The sequence below is a fragment of the Gobio gobio genome (assembly GCF_949357685.1).
Source record: "Gobio gobio genome assembly, chromosome: 16".
In the NCBI taxonomy this organism is placed as follows: domain Eukaryota; kingdom Metazoa; phylum Chordata; class Actinopteri; order Cypriniformes; family Gobionidae; genus Gobio; species Gobio gobio.
In genome coordinates this window covers 2,602,612-2,619,790 of record NC_137109.1, presented here as the reverse complement: position 1 = coordinate 2,619,790, position 17,179 = coordinate 2,602,612, and the positions used below count along the sequence as shown (strand labels likewise).

The window sequence follows — 17,179 nt, the reverse complement described above, 5'->3', positions numbered from 1 at the left end:
TTACATCATCAGAAGAATGGCATCTACGCTAATGATAGTCTCTCTGTTTATCCCGAGGTTTACTGCAGTCAGCCGGATCCAGTCCGTGTCCAGATCAGATGGTGGACCTGCGCCCAGACATGACTAACGCATGACCCTGAAGTGTCTGCAGAGACCGTGTCAATTGGCCTCCTGAAATTGCCTCACAGACACGGCATCCTCAATAAACCCGTCTCCGGCGTGATGACTCCGATTGTTCGAATAATCTTATTTAATAATTGTCAAATCGATATGTTATCCTCAGTAAACCCGTCTCCGGCGTGATGACTCCGCTTTTCGATTATTCCTATTTAATAATTATTTCATCGACACATCATCCTCAATAAACCCGTTTCCAGTGTGATGACTCCGATATTTCGAATATTCCTATTTAATAATTGTTAAATTACATTTACAGTACATTTATGCATTTGGCAGACGCTTTTATCCAAAGCGACTTTGCATTGCATTGAAGGTACACATTTTACATTTTGTCAGTTCTTGCTTTCCCTGGGAATCGAACCCATGACCTTGGCGTTGCTAGTGCCACGCCACTGTTTGAGCTACAGGAAATCGATATGTCATCCTCAATAAACCCGTTTCCGGCGTGTTGCCTCCGATCTTTCGAATATTCCAATCTATTATGACCTGACCTGTAAAGTTGCCAGAATAATAATAATACGCTGTTTGTTAATTGGCCAGAGGAGAACTGGCACCCCGACTGAGCCTGGTTTCTCCCAAGGTTTATTTTTCTACTTTAGGTCACCTAATGGGGTTTTGGTTTCCTTGCCACTGTTGCCTCTGGCTTGGCTTGCTCAGTTGGGGACACAATTTTTCAACTAAATATCCAAATAAATCTAATTATTAAACTAAATTAACCATGTAAACTAAATTACTGATCTAAAGCCCACACTGTCACTGTATGATAATTGAAATGAACTGATTACATCACAGTTTTCTCCAGAATGGCTAGACGGCTGAATAAAATTCTGTTGCATTATTTTCCTGTTTAACACTGTGAAGCTGCTTTGAAACAGTTTACATTTTACAACAGTTTAAAAGCGCTATATAAATAAACTTGACTTGACTATTTGGTCTTGGCAGACTAGATCTGCTACGCAGCTGCTGTTGATTATTTCTGATGCTGTAGAGCAAGTATGTACTTGCTACTGCTAATAGATACACAGAAACACTGCTGTGAGCATGTAAAATACAGTGCATCCGGAACGTATCCACAGCGATTCACTTTTTTCAAATTTTTGTTAAGTTACAGCCTTATTCCAAAATGTATTAAATTCCTTAATTTTCCTCAAAATTTTACAAACAATACCCAATAATGCCAATGTGAAATAATAATTAGAAGAATCAGAATGAGCTTTATTGCCAGGTATGTTTACACATACTAGGAATTTGTTGTAGTGACAGAAGCTCCACAGTGCACAGAATGACAGTGACAAGACACAGATAATAAAAATAAACAAATATACAGACAATGTGCAAAATAGTATAGACCCAAAATGTTATGTTTGAAATCTTTGTAAATGTATAAAATACAATAGAAAAGAAAAAAAATCACATGTACTGAAGTATACACAGCCTTTACTTTACTTTTTTCAGCTCAATACTTTGTTGAAGCACCTTTGGCACCAATTACAGCCTCAAGTCTTTTGAGTATGATGCTACAAGCTTGGCACACCTATTTTTGGGCAGGGATCCATTTGCATGCTTTATTAGTAAGAACGTAGTCGTACAGGCAGGGTCAAACGGTAGCAGACAGGGATAACAGAGACAGGCAGTATGGTAAGTCGAAAACTGGCAAGAGGTCAGGGCAGGCAGATATCACGCACAGAACGGTGTAACAGGCAAGGGTCAAAGGCAGGCAGCAATGGGTCGAGAGCAGATAACAGCAGGATCAGTAACAGGTAGTCAGACAAGGAGATAATGCTCAGAAATGTTCACCAGGGTAATACAAGACTTTGCTTAAAGCTGAATGGAGAGTGGGTATTTAAAGAGTCTGGTAATGAGTGTCAGCTGGGGATGTAATCAGTGCAAGGCAAAGGCTTGTGGGGAATGTTGTACATCAGTGTAAGTGTGAGTTAGTTTTCGGGAGATGGTTCCCTCCGATGGCCAGAGGAGGGAATCACAGAGTTCGTCTCGGTGACATCAAGTCTGACTGCAAGCTCAATTTTGATATGCATGTCAAAGGCTGTACTTATGTATATGTTAATTTATATTTCAAAAGATTTCAAAGATTTCAAACAAACTTCTTCCGCATTGTCATTATGGGGTATTGTTTGTAGAATTTTGAGTAAAATAGTGAATTTAATCCATTTTGGAATAAGGCCATAACATAACAAAATGTGGAAAAAATGAAGCGCTGTGAATACTTTCCGGATGCACTGTATTCTGCTGCTACTTCACAAATATACATTCATAAATCCTGTAGCAGATTTAGGCAGGTTTAGCAGAGGGAGGTGGAACTCAGCCTACTGCTACCAATGAACCAGACTATTTAAATGTTGAGCAAGCAATCTCATTGGCTGTGGGATCAGCAGAGGCTAATCAGCTTGTGCCATGGTGTGATATTGATCTGGTCCCATTTGGACTATGGGAGCATAATTTATGATCATGCCAGGAAATCATAAACAGATGCTTGATATTGTGTAGGCTCCTGTGTTCTTAATCCCAAAGACTCTTTTCTTTGTTTGTTTTTGTCTATAAATGTTGAAGGGATTACCTCCCCTTTCATTGAAAGTGGTGCATCTTTGTGTGTCATCCTTTTCTCAAGTATTGGTAAATCTTTATATAAAATATAAATCAGAACTTAGTAGCATTGTTTTCCAACTTGGTGAAATCAAGTTATGGTTGATTTTCTGTATTATAAGTCTATTGATGATTTAGTCACATTTTAATGTATTTGGTGTTACGATGAGTCTCTGTGATCTGTTTTTGAGGGTGAGTTGATTTTTTTTGCATACTTTGTGAGTATTTTTTTTTAAAAGTTTGTTTTTCTCATTTCTCCTAATGTAGGTTAAGGCGCTGTGATTTGACAGATGAAGGTTGTTCTGCTGTGACTTCAGCTCTGAAATCAAACCCATCACACCTGAGAGAGCTGGACCTGAGCGAGAATAAACTAGGAGACTCTGGAGTGAGAAACCTCAGTGATCTACTGATGAACCCACAATCACAGCTGGAGAAACTACAGTTAGTATCATTATACTGTACAGTTACAGTGTGATTACAGTTCACTGTTTAGTTCAAGTTACATCATTTATACTGTAGCATTTTTAGATCACATATCACTTAAGGTGTGGTTATGAGTGTATCAGATGACCACTTCCCGCTTTTGATACGGGGCAGCAGCTAAAAATACTCTATTAACAATATAAGAACACTCCCAAAAGAGCTGTTCAGTAATTCAGAATCACTGTAAACTAGAGGGAGTTGGTCAGCTGATTTATCTGAAGGATTTGCGAGTCTGGACAACTAGTAGAGTCTTTGACCATCAACACAATGAAGACACAGTGTAATAAAATGAATTAAATGTATTAACAATAGATATGCAAGAGTAAATACTTCAACGATTATTAATTGTAGTAATGAACATGCACTTCTAAAGGATAGTTAACCAATAACCAAAAAGAAAAGTACTGAATGAACCAATAAAACCAATAAATGATGTGAACACAGAATGGATAAATACAATGCTGTTGAACAGAAAGGAGCAATGGAAGAGAATTGTATGGGAATGCTTCTTATGGAAACCACCTAATGGTTCTGGCAAATGGTGATTATCTGTTCCATACGATGCCTAAGCATTTATTTATAGACCAAACATGATAATAAATGGTTAAATCATCATCCACGCATTTGTTTATCTGTTAATGGATCTCTCCCGTGGACTGTTGTGTTTATAGTCAATAACCATTAACATAAACTGTGCTTTGTATGAAGATGAAGTGGATGTTGCAGTTTATATAAATGTAAGGCCTCTGAACATGTGTATGAATGGATTTAGATAGATCTCTGTGGCCTCTCTTTTGCTGCTGCATCCAGGAGGTCCTGAAGGATCTTTTATCACAGCTCTTGCCTAAACCTTAGGAATGAGTTTGGTGGTTAAAGTCAGCTTTTAGAGAGAAGGATATAAACTGGTGTCTGGAATGCCATCCTAACTGATGTTCCCCTCAACACATTCTGTAAGAGTTTATTGGGCTGATGCATCATTATATCCTGCACATGCTAAACTTCTCTTTAAATATGTTACAGTTTAACAGTAAATCCACATTGTTCTGAAGAGGGGCATCTTCCCCATCTTACCCTACATGTTGTTCTGCAGAAATATCATGAGATCTGCATCTGCTGCTACAATAAACAACAGAGATTAAAACAGAATGGTTTAAAAAATGAAAGAAGAAACAACAGTTTCCAGCAAACAGAACAAGTGTGACACGATTACAAGCTGAATATGGAAACTATAGACTAAATAACAGACTATATGCTGTAGCTCTTCAATAAGATGATCATCACAGATCTGAGTCATTTTCTCTTTCTGTCTTCAGTCTGAGTGTCTGCAGTATTACAGAGAAACAGTGTCTCATCCTGACTTCAGCTCTGAAATCAAACCCATCACACCTGAGAGAGCTGGACCTGAGCTGGAATAAACTAGGAGACTCTGGAGTGAGAAACCTCAGTGATCTACTGATGAACCCACAATCACAGCTGGAGAATCTACAGTTAGTATCATTATACTGTACAGTTACAGTGAGATTACAGTTCACTGTTTAGCTCAAGTCACATCATTTATACTGTAGCATTGCATCTTCTGGCCTTTGCCATTGGTCACAATTAAAATTAAGTGTTGAACTAGTGAATAATTGCATTTCAAGTATTTGAAACGGATTGTGTAAGTCTGGGTAAGATGCCCCCGGGGTAAGATGAACCACACTTCATTATTTTTGTAAACAAACTTTGAAGTTGGCTTGAGAAAGCTGGACCATAAAGTTTGAAGCGAGTGAGTAGACAGACAGATACACACACTCTCACTCTATCTCTCTCTCTCTCACACACACACACACACACACACACACACACACACACACACACACACACACACACACACACACACACACACACACACACACACACACACACACACACACACACACACACACACACACAGGGGGGGTTTGTGATATGTGGGGACATTCCATAGGCGTAATGGTGTTTATACCGTACAAACCGTAATTTCTATCCCCTTACACTGCCCCTGCCCCTAAACCTACCCATCACACACACACACACACACACACACACACACACACACACACACACACACACACATACACACACACACACACACACACACACACACACACTGCCCCTGCCCCTAAACCTACCCATCTCACATACACACACACACACATACACACACTGTAGAATGGCTGTTAATGGAGTCTGACGAGCCTCTCCAACTGTCACATTTTGAATTTTGACAGTTGGAGTTTGAATAGTCTTGGCTCATCTGAACATTCCGTCAATGAAAGTCAATGGGATTTTTAATTCTTAAATCGTCATTTTTAGGAAAACCGTGAGTCGGATCTGAAGGTCTGAGCCGAGTTTGGTGGTTGTGGCTTTAAAGCTCTAGGAGGAGATACTGTCAGAAATTTAGTCTCAGAAGAATAATCTTTGATGAAAGGCTAATTTATCTACTGGCAACTCAAAGTGCATTACACATAAATTAAAATATTAAAAAGAAAAAAAGGGAAACTATAGACTAAATGACAGACTATATGCTGTAGCTCTTCAATAAGATGATCATCACAGATCTGAGTCATTTTCTCTTTCTGTCTTCAGTCTGAGTGTATGCAGTATTACAGAGAAACAGTGTCTCATCCTGACTTCAGCTCTGAAATCAAACCCATCACACCTGAGAGAGCTGGACCTGAGCAGGAATAAACTAGAAAACACAGGAGTGAAGCCCTTATGTGCCGCACTGAAGGATTCACATTGTAAACTGGAGAGATTGAGGTCAGTCACATTCACCCACAAGAAAGAAATTGTGTTTTGATATTTGAATGAAACAGAATAAAGAGTTTGTTTTTCTCATTTCTCCTAATGTAGGTTAAGCTGCTGTGATATGACAGATGAAGGTTGTTCTGCTGTGACTTCAGCTCTGAAATCAAACCCATCACACCTGAGAGAGCTGAACCTGAGCTGGAATAAACTAGGAGACTCTGGAGTGAGAAACCTCAGTGATCTACTGATGAACCCACAATCACAGCTGGAGAAACTACAGTTAGTATCATTATACTGTACAGTTACAGTGAGATTACAGTTCACTGTTTAGCTCAAGTCACATCATTTATACTGTAGCATTGCATCTTCTGGCCTTTGCCATTGGTCACAATTAAAATTAAGTGTTGAACTAGTGAATAATTGCATTTCAAGTATTTGAAACGGATTGTGTAAGTCTGGGTAAGATGCCCCCGGGGTAAGATGAACCACCACCACCTTCATTTTTTTGTAAACAAACTTTGAAGTTGGCTTGAGAAAGCTGGACCATAAAGTTTGAAGCGAGTGAGTAGACAGACAGATACACACACACTCTCACTCTATCTCTCTCTCTCACACACACACACACACACACACACACACACACACACACACACACACACACACACACACACACACACACACACACACACACACACACACACACACACACACACACACACACACACACACACACACACACACACACACACACTGCCCCTGCCCCTAAACCTACCCATCACACACACACACACACACACACACACACATACACACACACACACACAAACACACACACTGCCCCTGCCCCTAAACCTACCCATCACACACACACACACACACACACACACACACACACACACACACACACACACACACACACAGGGGGGGATTTGTGAAATGTGGGGACATTCCATAGGCGGAATGGTTTTTATACCGTACAAACCGTATTTTCTATCCCCTTACACTGCCCCTGCCCCTAAACCTACCCATCACACACACACACACACACACACACACACACACACACACACACACACACACACACACACACACACACACACACACACACACACACACACACACACACACACACACACACACACACACACACACACACACACACACACACACACACACACACACTGCCCCTGCCCCTAAACCTACCCATCACACACACACACACACACACACACACACACACATACACACACACACACACAAACACACACACTGCCCCTGCCCCTAAACCTACCCATCACACACACACACACACACACACACACACACACACACACACACACACACACACACACACACTGCCCCTAAACCTACCCATCACAGGAGACATTCTGCATTTTTACATTTTCAAAAAACATCACTTAGTCTGATTTATAAGATGTTTTCCTCATGGGGACCTAAAAATGTCCCCACAAGGATGAGGATATTGCCATCTTTGCCATTCATAACGTAGGGATTACCAGTCCACTGCCCCTGCCCCTAAACCTACCCATCACACACACACACACACACACACACACACACACACACACACACACACACCCACACACACACACACCCACACACACACACACTGCCCCTGCCCCTAAACCTACCCATCACACACACACACACACACACACACACACACACACACACACACACACACACACACATGTTGGGTTTTCATGTTTTATGGGGACTTTCCATAGGCGTAATGGTTTTTATACTGTACATACCGTATATTCTATCCCCCTACACTGCCCCTAAACCTAAACCTAACCCTCACAGGAGACATTCTGCAATTTTACATTTTCAAAAAACATCACTTAGTCTGATTTATAAGATGTTTTCCTCATGGGGACCTAAAAATGTCCCCACAAGGATGAGGATTTCGGATATTGCTATCTTTGTGGGGACATTTTGTCCCCATAACGTGATGATTACCAGTCCACACACACACACACACACACACACACACTGCCCCTGCCCACCCATCACACACACACACACACACACACACACACACACACACACACCCACACACACACACACACACTGCCCCTGCCCCTAAACCTACCCATCACACACACACACACACACACACACACACACACACACACACACACACACACACACACACACTGCCCCTGCCCACCCATCACACACACACACACACACACACACACACACACACACACACACACACACACACACACACACTGCCCCTACCCCTAAACCTACCCATCACACACACACACACACACACACACACACTGTAGAATGGCTGTTAATGGAGTCTGACGAGCCTCTCCAACTGTCACATTTTGAATTTTGACAGTTGGAGTTTGAATAGTCTTGGCTCATCTGAACATTCCGTCAATGAAAGTCAATGGGATGATCATCCAGGATTCCCGCGGGGTCTTAAAAAGTCTTAAAATGTCTAAAATTAATTTTTTTAAATTTAAGGCCTTAAAACGTCTTAAAAACGGCCAGATTTTCGCCAGAGGTCTTAAATTTAATTTAGTTAGGTCTTAAAAAAAGTGTTATCCTCGTTCATTTCCAGAAATGCTGGCTGCAGAAAGTTATTAACGTTACACTGAAGCAAAAAAGTATCGAATCGCGAAAGCGGATCTCAAAGCGGAGCTCTAGAGTCTTTGCGCCGCCCTCAGAGCGTTCGTTCGGTGTGTTGTAGTTCTTTCTGGGGGTGTTGGTACACGTACTCAGTGATAAAACTACAAATCCCGTGATAAATGCAATTACCTGCCCGCAAAATACGTCTACATTTAATAACGTTGTATTTTTCTGGACAGAATGAGGCAGACATGCATTGTTTTATATTATTCTAAACAGTGATAAAGTCTGCACTCAATCAGCACTGCATACCTTATTATTATGACAATAGTGAAGGCTTGAAGAACTCAAATACACCATAGCTTGATGCAGTCGTGTTTATTGTCTTCGTTTCATCAGTCAAAGCGTTTCTATCTTCAGTTTATCCTACATCGCTAGCTTCACATTAGAGTGATTACTTCTCTGAGGGAAATGTGGAGTTTCTGCTCGAGGGCGCCCTCTGGCTTCCAGTATGAATGAAACGTTTGGGTAACAAATATGAAAAATAATACTTCTCTCTAAATAAATTTATATGACAACCCATATGTTTTTCTCCAATGTACAGTTTTTGCCCCACAGTGGATGCATAAGAGGATCATATTTCATATTAAATACATAGACTTTAAGAAATTGATATCACAGATAAAAAGCACAGAATTTCTTTATTTAGGGCCCAAGCCCTGAAAGGGCGCAGAGCCCTATTGTTCTTCCTCAGATTATTCTTTGTTTGTTTTTTAGGGCCCAAGCCCAAAGGGCGCAGAGCCCTATTGTTCTTCCTCTGTTTCTTATTAGGGCCCAAGCCCAAAGGGCGCAGAGCCCTATTGTTCCCCTAAGGATTATTCTTTGTTTTTTTTTTTTTTTTTTTTTTCGACTTCTCGGGTACTTTTGGGGCACTTAACATGCTCGAAAACTCTTGAAACTTCGCACAGGCGTTGGAATGCGCGGCCATCAGAGCCGGGCTGAAGCTGGTACCCGGGCGTGGCAGGGGGGCTCGACAGCGCCCCCTAAAGTGGGGTCTGAAAACTTGGTCCATATATCAAACACACTTGCACGTACATGTATGAAACTCGGTACACATTTAGACCTCATTGGGCCAAACAACTTTCGTGCTCTAAGTTATGCGTCAGCCCTACAGGAAGTGAGCTATTATGGGTTGTTCGGAAAACGCATGCTCTGGAATTTAATATACTCCTCCGAGGCCATTGTTTCGATCATTGCCAAACTCGGTCAGCATCAAGTGAACATATCCAGGATGCTAAATTGCGAGCGGATTTTTGATATCTCAATCGGTTTGGCCGTGGCGAAGCAACGAATTTATGGCGAGAAAAGGGAAACAGGAAGTGTATTTTAACTTTTGCAAACATGGACTGATTTGGATGAAACTTCAGCTGTGTGTTCGTTGTAAGAAGCCGATCACATGGATATGACTTTTGTGAGTCAAAGTTATAGCGCCACCAACTGGCAGCAGGAAGTGTGTCACTTTCAAAAATGCTTTGAATCACCATTTTATTTTGACCCGATTTATTTCAAACTTCATCAGTATAATGTGAAAACATGACAGATAGAGACTTATGAAATGGATTCCTGAAATTTCAAATACTGTTGCCATGGCAACGTGTCAAAGTTTAATAATGTTTTGGCTGTTCTGAGGCTCTTAGCATGCTTGAAATTGCTTGAAACTGCTTGAAACTCAACACACACATCAGAGATGTCAGTCAGTACACATGGACAAAGCCTCAGAAACGGGCGGGGATGAGGGGCTCTCTAGCGCCACCTTTTGACAAAAGTGGGGGGGTTAGTTTTATCTTCAGTCACCAAACTCGGTACATATATTGTTCTCTTCGAGCCGGACAACTTTCTAATTTACAGTCATTAGCTCCGACCAACAGGAAGTCAGATATTTTGGTTTGAAGATTAATATTTATGTAATTCAGGGTCTGAGTTTTTACGTTCTCCTCGTAGGCGATTTATTCAATCTCCACCAAACTCGGTCAACATGAAACAAAGATACGGAAGATGCTAAAATGCGAACGAATATTGGATATCTCAAACGGTGTTGCCATGCCGAGGGATTAAATAAGGACAAAAAAAGGGGAACAGAAATTGTCTCATATCTTGTAAAATAATATTTTGATTTAAATTAAATTAAGATTGTATGTTTGGTAATTGAACTTAGATTAATTTAAAATGACTGTACTATTTTTCAGATGAATATATATATATTTTATAAATATTTATTTGTATAATGTATTGTGCCCGTGTGTGCTGCCCTTCCCTCAATGAACACAAGATGGCAGCATTGTGTTAGTTTTGAAGCAGGATAAAAAAAAAAAACTTGTTTCTCTCTCTCTCTCTCTCTCTCTCTCTCTCTCTCTCTCTGTGTGTGTGTGTGTGTGTGTGTGTGTGTGTGTGTGTGTGTGTGTGTGTGTGTGTGTGTGTGTGTGTGTGTGTGTGTGTGTGTGTGTGTGTGTGTGTGTGTGTGTGTGTGTTTCTGTGATTTCTGAGGACATACATTTGTAGACATTTCATGTGTCCCCGTACATATATTGTTCTCTTCGAGCCGGACAACTTTCTAATTTAACTAATCTAATTTAACTAATTTAAAACTTTCTAATTTTAAATAAAAACGTCATGTGCTGTGTTTGCCAAGATCACGTATGATGCATATGCAGGGTATATGCAGGAATCCTGAAGTAAATTTTAATACCTTTTTAAGACTTTTTTAAGACCTTCTCAAAATATTTAAAGACCTCATCGGCGATGAGAACTACTGTTGAGCAATAAAATAAAAATATATAATCATAAGCTATAACAAAAATATATATTAAATTAGGTGAGTGGATAGTTAAAAAAAATTGCAATTACAAAAAGTAATTCTTGAAAAAACATCTCTGGACTAATTATCTTATCACCTGACAGCCGTGATTTCATGTACTCATTCAGACAGAACTCTTTTTTAAAACAGAGGAGTGTGAGTGTGTTTTCTATACATGTGCTTTAAGGTCATGTGCTGTGTTTGCAAAGATCACTTTTGACACATTTGTCTTTAAATTCATTATTTACTGGCATAGTTCAAATTTATTTTAAAACAAAATTCACATTGTTTTCTACAAGTGTCTGTTTATAAGTGTCTTTTTTTCACAGAAAGTTTTTGTCTGTGTGTGTGTCAGTGTCCTGTCTCTGTGTGTGTGTGTGTGTGTGTGTGTGTGTGTGTGTGTGTGTGTGTGTGTGTGTGTGTGTGTGTGTCAGTGTCCTGTCTGTGTGGATGCGTCTCATGTCAGCTAATCAAGGGACACTGACACACACACACACACACACACACACACACACACACACACACACACACTCGACGCATAGATAGACACGCGTTAGTTTCCTGCTTACATCGAGTTCTCTTTTGCTCTTGAACAAACAATAACACAGAGGATTTTGAGTATTCTCATATTAGAGTCTTAAATTAGTTAAATAACGTCTTAAATGAACTTAAAGAGTTGTGAGGAAATGAGATGCGCGGGACAGCGCGTGAGACCCGCGGCTGTTCTTAAAGTGACAGTAGCACTGATGATGCCTGTCATTAATGTTCATCAAAGAACAACGGGAACAGAGAAAATTGTAGCTTTAATGATGATTCATCTATATTTGATTTATTATTTATGCAGTTAAGGAAGGTTTGATAACTATTACATTTCTGTATAACAGGTAAGGCCATGGGTAAATATAACATTTATTATTTTGGGTTTATGTAAAGATTGTTTTAAGTTCACTTAAATTAAAAGTTGTTTTTTAAAGCCTAATAAATGTTGAAATTGGGAGCTTTCAGTTATACTGTAATGTAACGTCATTAATGTTTCATAGAGACTTTAGTATCAGTGATACTGGCCTTCATTCATAAAAAATGACAACACAACACATATTTACAATATGCTGTCTTTAAATTGTTTCTAAATTAATTTGGAGAGTAACTGAAATTATTACAATATCAAAATATTAAAAACTTAAAATATTAAAAACTTGCGATTAATCGCGATTAATTACAGAAAAAAATGTGATTAATTAGTTAATTTTTTTGTTAACGATGCCCAGCACTAATATATATATTATAAATATTTCTTTGAATAATCTATTGTGCCTGTGTGTGCTGCCCTTCTCTCAATGAACAAAAGATGGCAGCATTGTGTTAGTTTTGAAACAGGATATAAAAAACATTCCATGTCTTTCTTTCTGCCACTCTCTCTTAGGCTTTCACAAATAACTATCACTTGAAATAAAAACGTCATGTGCTGTGTTTGCCAAGATCACATATGATGCAGATGTCTTTTAATGAATAATTTACTGATATAATTTAAATGTATTAAAAGTAAATTTCACATGGTTTTCTAAAAGTGGCTGTTTATAATAAACTTCCATAAAATGTAGACACGTATCTTACTCTTACCTGACACTGATATTAAAATCATCTTTGCATTTTACTGTGATTTGGCTCAATTTATAAATTTTTTTATAAAAAAAAATTTATTGGACCACCCATATTGAAATGAAAGCACGCTTTATGGTGCATAAGATTGGTGCACAAACGGTAGCTAAGGTAGGTCAAAAACACATGAAGAGAAATGTTAGGATAATACAACATCAGCATTTGAATGGTATTGTGAACTCATTCCAATTTGACCTTTGACATCATCTGACATGAAATTAATTTAAATTTAATTGATCTCATAGATGTGGCTGTTGTGGTTCGTTGTCATAGCAGCACCAACTGCTGCAGTTAATGTGGTGAATTCAGATGACTTTGACATAGTCCTTTTAGTTTTTCCAATTTTAAATGCCTATTGCCTGCTGTGCACAGTTAAGCTGATGCCACCGGCGTGGCGGTGCCACCGGCTTGGGCCCGTCATCGCTGCTCGCAGCTTTAATTATTATTTTTCTTATCGACTATTCGGGCACTTTTGGGGCCCTTACCATGCTCGAAAACTCTTGAAACTTTGCAGATACATCGGAATCTGCGGCCATCAGAGCCGGGCTGAAGCTGATACCCGGGCGTGGTAGGGGAGCTCAACAGCGCCCCCTATTAAAATTTGGTCTATATATCAAACACACTTGCACGTATATGTATGAAACTCGGTACACATATAGATCTCATCGGGGCGAACAACTTCCGCACTCATAGTCATAAACTTCGCCCAACAGGAAGTGAGCTATTTTGGGTTGTTCGGAAAACGCATGCTCTGGAATTTAATATACTCCTCCGAGGCAATTGTTTCGATCATTGCCAAACTCGGTCAGCATTAAGACAAGATATTCAGGATGCTAAATTGCGAGCGGATTTTTGATATCTCAATCGGTTTGGCCGTGGCGAAGCAACGAATTTATGGCGAGAAAAGGGAAACAGGAAGTGTGTTATAACTTGTGCAAACATTGACTGATTTGGATGAAACTTCAGCTGTGTGTTTGTTGTAGGAAGCCGATCGCAAGGATATGACGTTTGTGAGTCAAAGTTATAGCGCCACCAACTGGCAGCAGGAAGTGTGTCACTTTTTTAAAAAAATGCTTTAAATCACAGTCTTATTTTGACCCGATTGACTTCAAACTTCATCAGTATAATGTGAAAACATGGCAGATATAGACATATGAATGGATTTCTGAAATTTCCAATACTGTTGCCATGGCAACGTGTCAAAGTTTAATAATGTCTTTGGCTGTTTTTGAGACTCTTAGCATGCTTGAAATTGCATGAAACTTAACACACACATCAGAGATGTTAGTCAGTACACATGGGCAAAGCCTCAGAAACGGGTGGGGATGAGGGGCTCTATAGCGCCACCTTTTGACAAAAGTGGGGGGGTTAGTTTTATCTTCAGTCACCAAACTCGGTAGATATATTGTTCTCTTCGAGCCGGACAACTTTCTAATTTACAGTCATTAGCTCCGACCAACAGGAAGTCAGATATTTTGGTTTGAAGGTGAAAATTTATATAATTCAGGGTCTGAGTTTTTACGTTCTCCTCGTAGGCGATTTATTCAATCTCCACCAAACTTGGTCAACATGAAACAAAGATATGGAAGATGCTAAAATGCGAACGAATATTGGATATCTCAAACGGTGTTGCCATGGTGAGGGATTAAATAAGGACAAAATAAGGGGAACAGAAATTGTCTCATATCTTGTAAAATCATATTTTGATTTCAATTAAATTAAGATTGTATGTTTGGTAATTGAACTTAGATTAATTTAAAATGACTGTACTATTTTTCAGATGAATATATACATATTTTATAAATATTTCTTTGAATCTATTGTGCCTGTCTGTGCTGCCCTTCCCTCAATGAACACAAGATGGCAGCATTGTGTTAGTTTTGAAGCAGGATTAAAAAAAACCTTGTTTCTCTCTCTCTCTCTCTCTCTCTCTCTCTGTGTGTGCTTCTGTGATTTCTGAGAACCTACATTTGTAGACATTTCATGTGTACCCGTACATATATTGTTCTCTTCGAGCCGGACAACTTTATAATTTACAGTCATTAGCTCCGACCAACAGGAAGTCAGATATTTTGGTTTGAAGATGAATATTTGTATAATTCAGGGTCTGAGTTTTTACGTTCTCCTCGTAGGCGATTTATTCAATCTCCACCAAACTCGGTCAACATGAAACGGAATGACTATACTATTTTTCAGATGAATATATATATATATATATATATATATATATATATATATATATATATATATATATATATATATATATATATATATATATATATATATATATATATATATATATATATGAACTCAATGTACACAAGATGGCAGCATTGTGTTAGTTTTGAAACAGGATAAAAAAATCCCATCTCTCTTTCTCTCTAAGGGGTTTGTCTGTGTGAGTGTGAGTGTGAGTGTGAGTGTGAGTGTGAGTGTGAGTGTGAGTGTGAGTGTGAGTGTGAGTGTGAGTGTGAGTGTGTGTGTGTGTGTGTGTGTGTGTGTGTGTGTGGCCACCAACTGGCAGCAGGAAGTGTGTCACTTTCAAAAATGCTTTAATTCACTGTCTAGCTTTCTAAACAATGTTTTATTCAAAATGTAAAAATGCAGAATGTTTTCTGTGATGGTAGGTTTAGGAGTAGGGGTAGTGTAGGGGGATAGAATGTACAGTTTGTACAGTATAAAAACCATTAAGTCTATGCAATGTCCTCTGCCTTTCCTTCCCCTCCCCCCCTCACTCTCACTTTCTCACTGTGTGTGTTTGAAGGGGGGTGGGGGTTGGCCGCTTAAGCATGCATCTCTGCCTGTGTATGTGTGTGTGTGTGTGTGTGTGTGTGTGTGTGTGTGTGTGTGTGTGTGTGTGTGTGTGTGTGTGTGTGTGTGTGTGTGTGTGTGTGTGTGCTTGTTTATGTGATTTAAGAGGACACAAATTTGTATGACATGGGTATTACACTGGTATTACATGGTTTATGACATTTCATGTGTCCAAAAAAAACCCAGACTAAACAATGTTTTATTAAAAATGTAAATGCAGAATCTATTTTGAAGATAAAACTTATTCCTATAGTAAAATAAAGTTTCAGACAATGAAATACCAACTCTCTCCCACTGTTTAGATTTTTTTTAAAAATGTTTTTATTCAATCAGAATCTCACTCTCTCTGTCCTTCCCCTCTCCTCCCCTCCCCCTCACTCTCTCTCTCACACTCTCTCTCTCTTTCTCTCTCTCTCTCTCTCTCTCTCTCTCTCTGTGTGTGTGTGACTTTCTCTCTTCATGATGATAATTTAACCCTTTCATATAGGCTTTCACAAATAACTATCACTTTAAATAAAAATGTCATGTGCTGTGTTTGCCAAGATCACGTATGATGCATATGCAGGGTATATGCAGGAATCCTGAAGTAAATTTTAATACCTTTTTAAGACTTTTTTAAGACCTTCTCAAAATATGTAAAGACCTCATCGGCGATGAGAACTACTGTTGAGCAATAAAATAAAAATATATAATCATAAGCTATGACAAAAATATATATTAAATTAGGTGAGTGGATAGTTAAAAGAAATTGCAATTACAAAAAGTAATTCTTGAAAAAACATCTCTGGACTAATTTTTATAAAATCTAATGTTCTAATGTTAATGAAAAGGTACAAATTACTTTGTGTTCTTATTAAATACATTTATAAAAAAACTATTTATATTTAATTTATATATGAATGTAAATAATTATATGGGCCTACACAAATAATATAACATTTCAAGATTTATAGTTTATTGTAAACATAATGTGCAGCTCTGTAAAGGGACAACAAATATATGATAGATACGTGAGAACAAGAATCAAAACTATGAAAATATATTAAAGCGCGGCACAATGTGCTTATGCGCATCCCGGGTGCAAAATGATGCGCTTAAAGCAACATGGAGTCAGAGCACACATTTGAACATTGAAAAGTTCACGGCATAAAGAGACGATGAGCGTTGAGCGCACAAATCCTAGTCTACTATGTATATCGGTCGGTTTCTTCA

General features: G+C 38.9%; 1 protein-coding gene across 4 annotated transcripts in view; it reads left to right on the top strand.

The window, feature by feature from the left end:
- The window catches only part of LOC307139815 (uncharacterized protein), a 72,445-nt gene that overhangs the window by 36,159 nt on the left and 19,107 nt on the right, over positions 1-17,179 (top strand). For all 4 annotated transcript variants that reach the window (XM_079838925.1, XM_079838924.1, XM_079838923.1 and 1 more), the window contains 4 exons: positions 3,049-3,222; positions 4,578-4,751; positions 5,872-6,045; positions 6,139-6,312. In XM_079838925.1, coding sequence (XP_079695051.1) covers positions 3,049-3,222; positions 4,578-4,751; positions 5,872-6,045; positions 6,139-6,312 — 696 coding nt within the window. The remainder of the gene's footprint in view (positions 1-3,048; positions 3,223-4,577; positions 4,752-5,871; positions 6,046-6,138; positions 6,313-17,179) is intronic.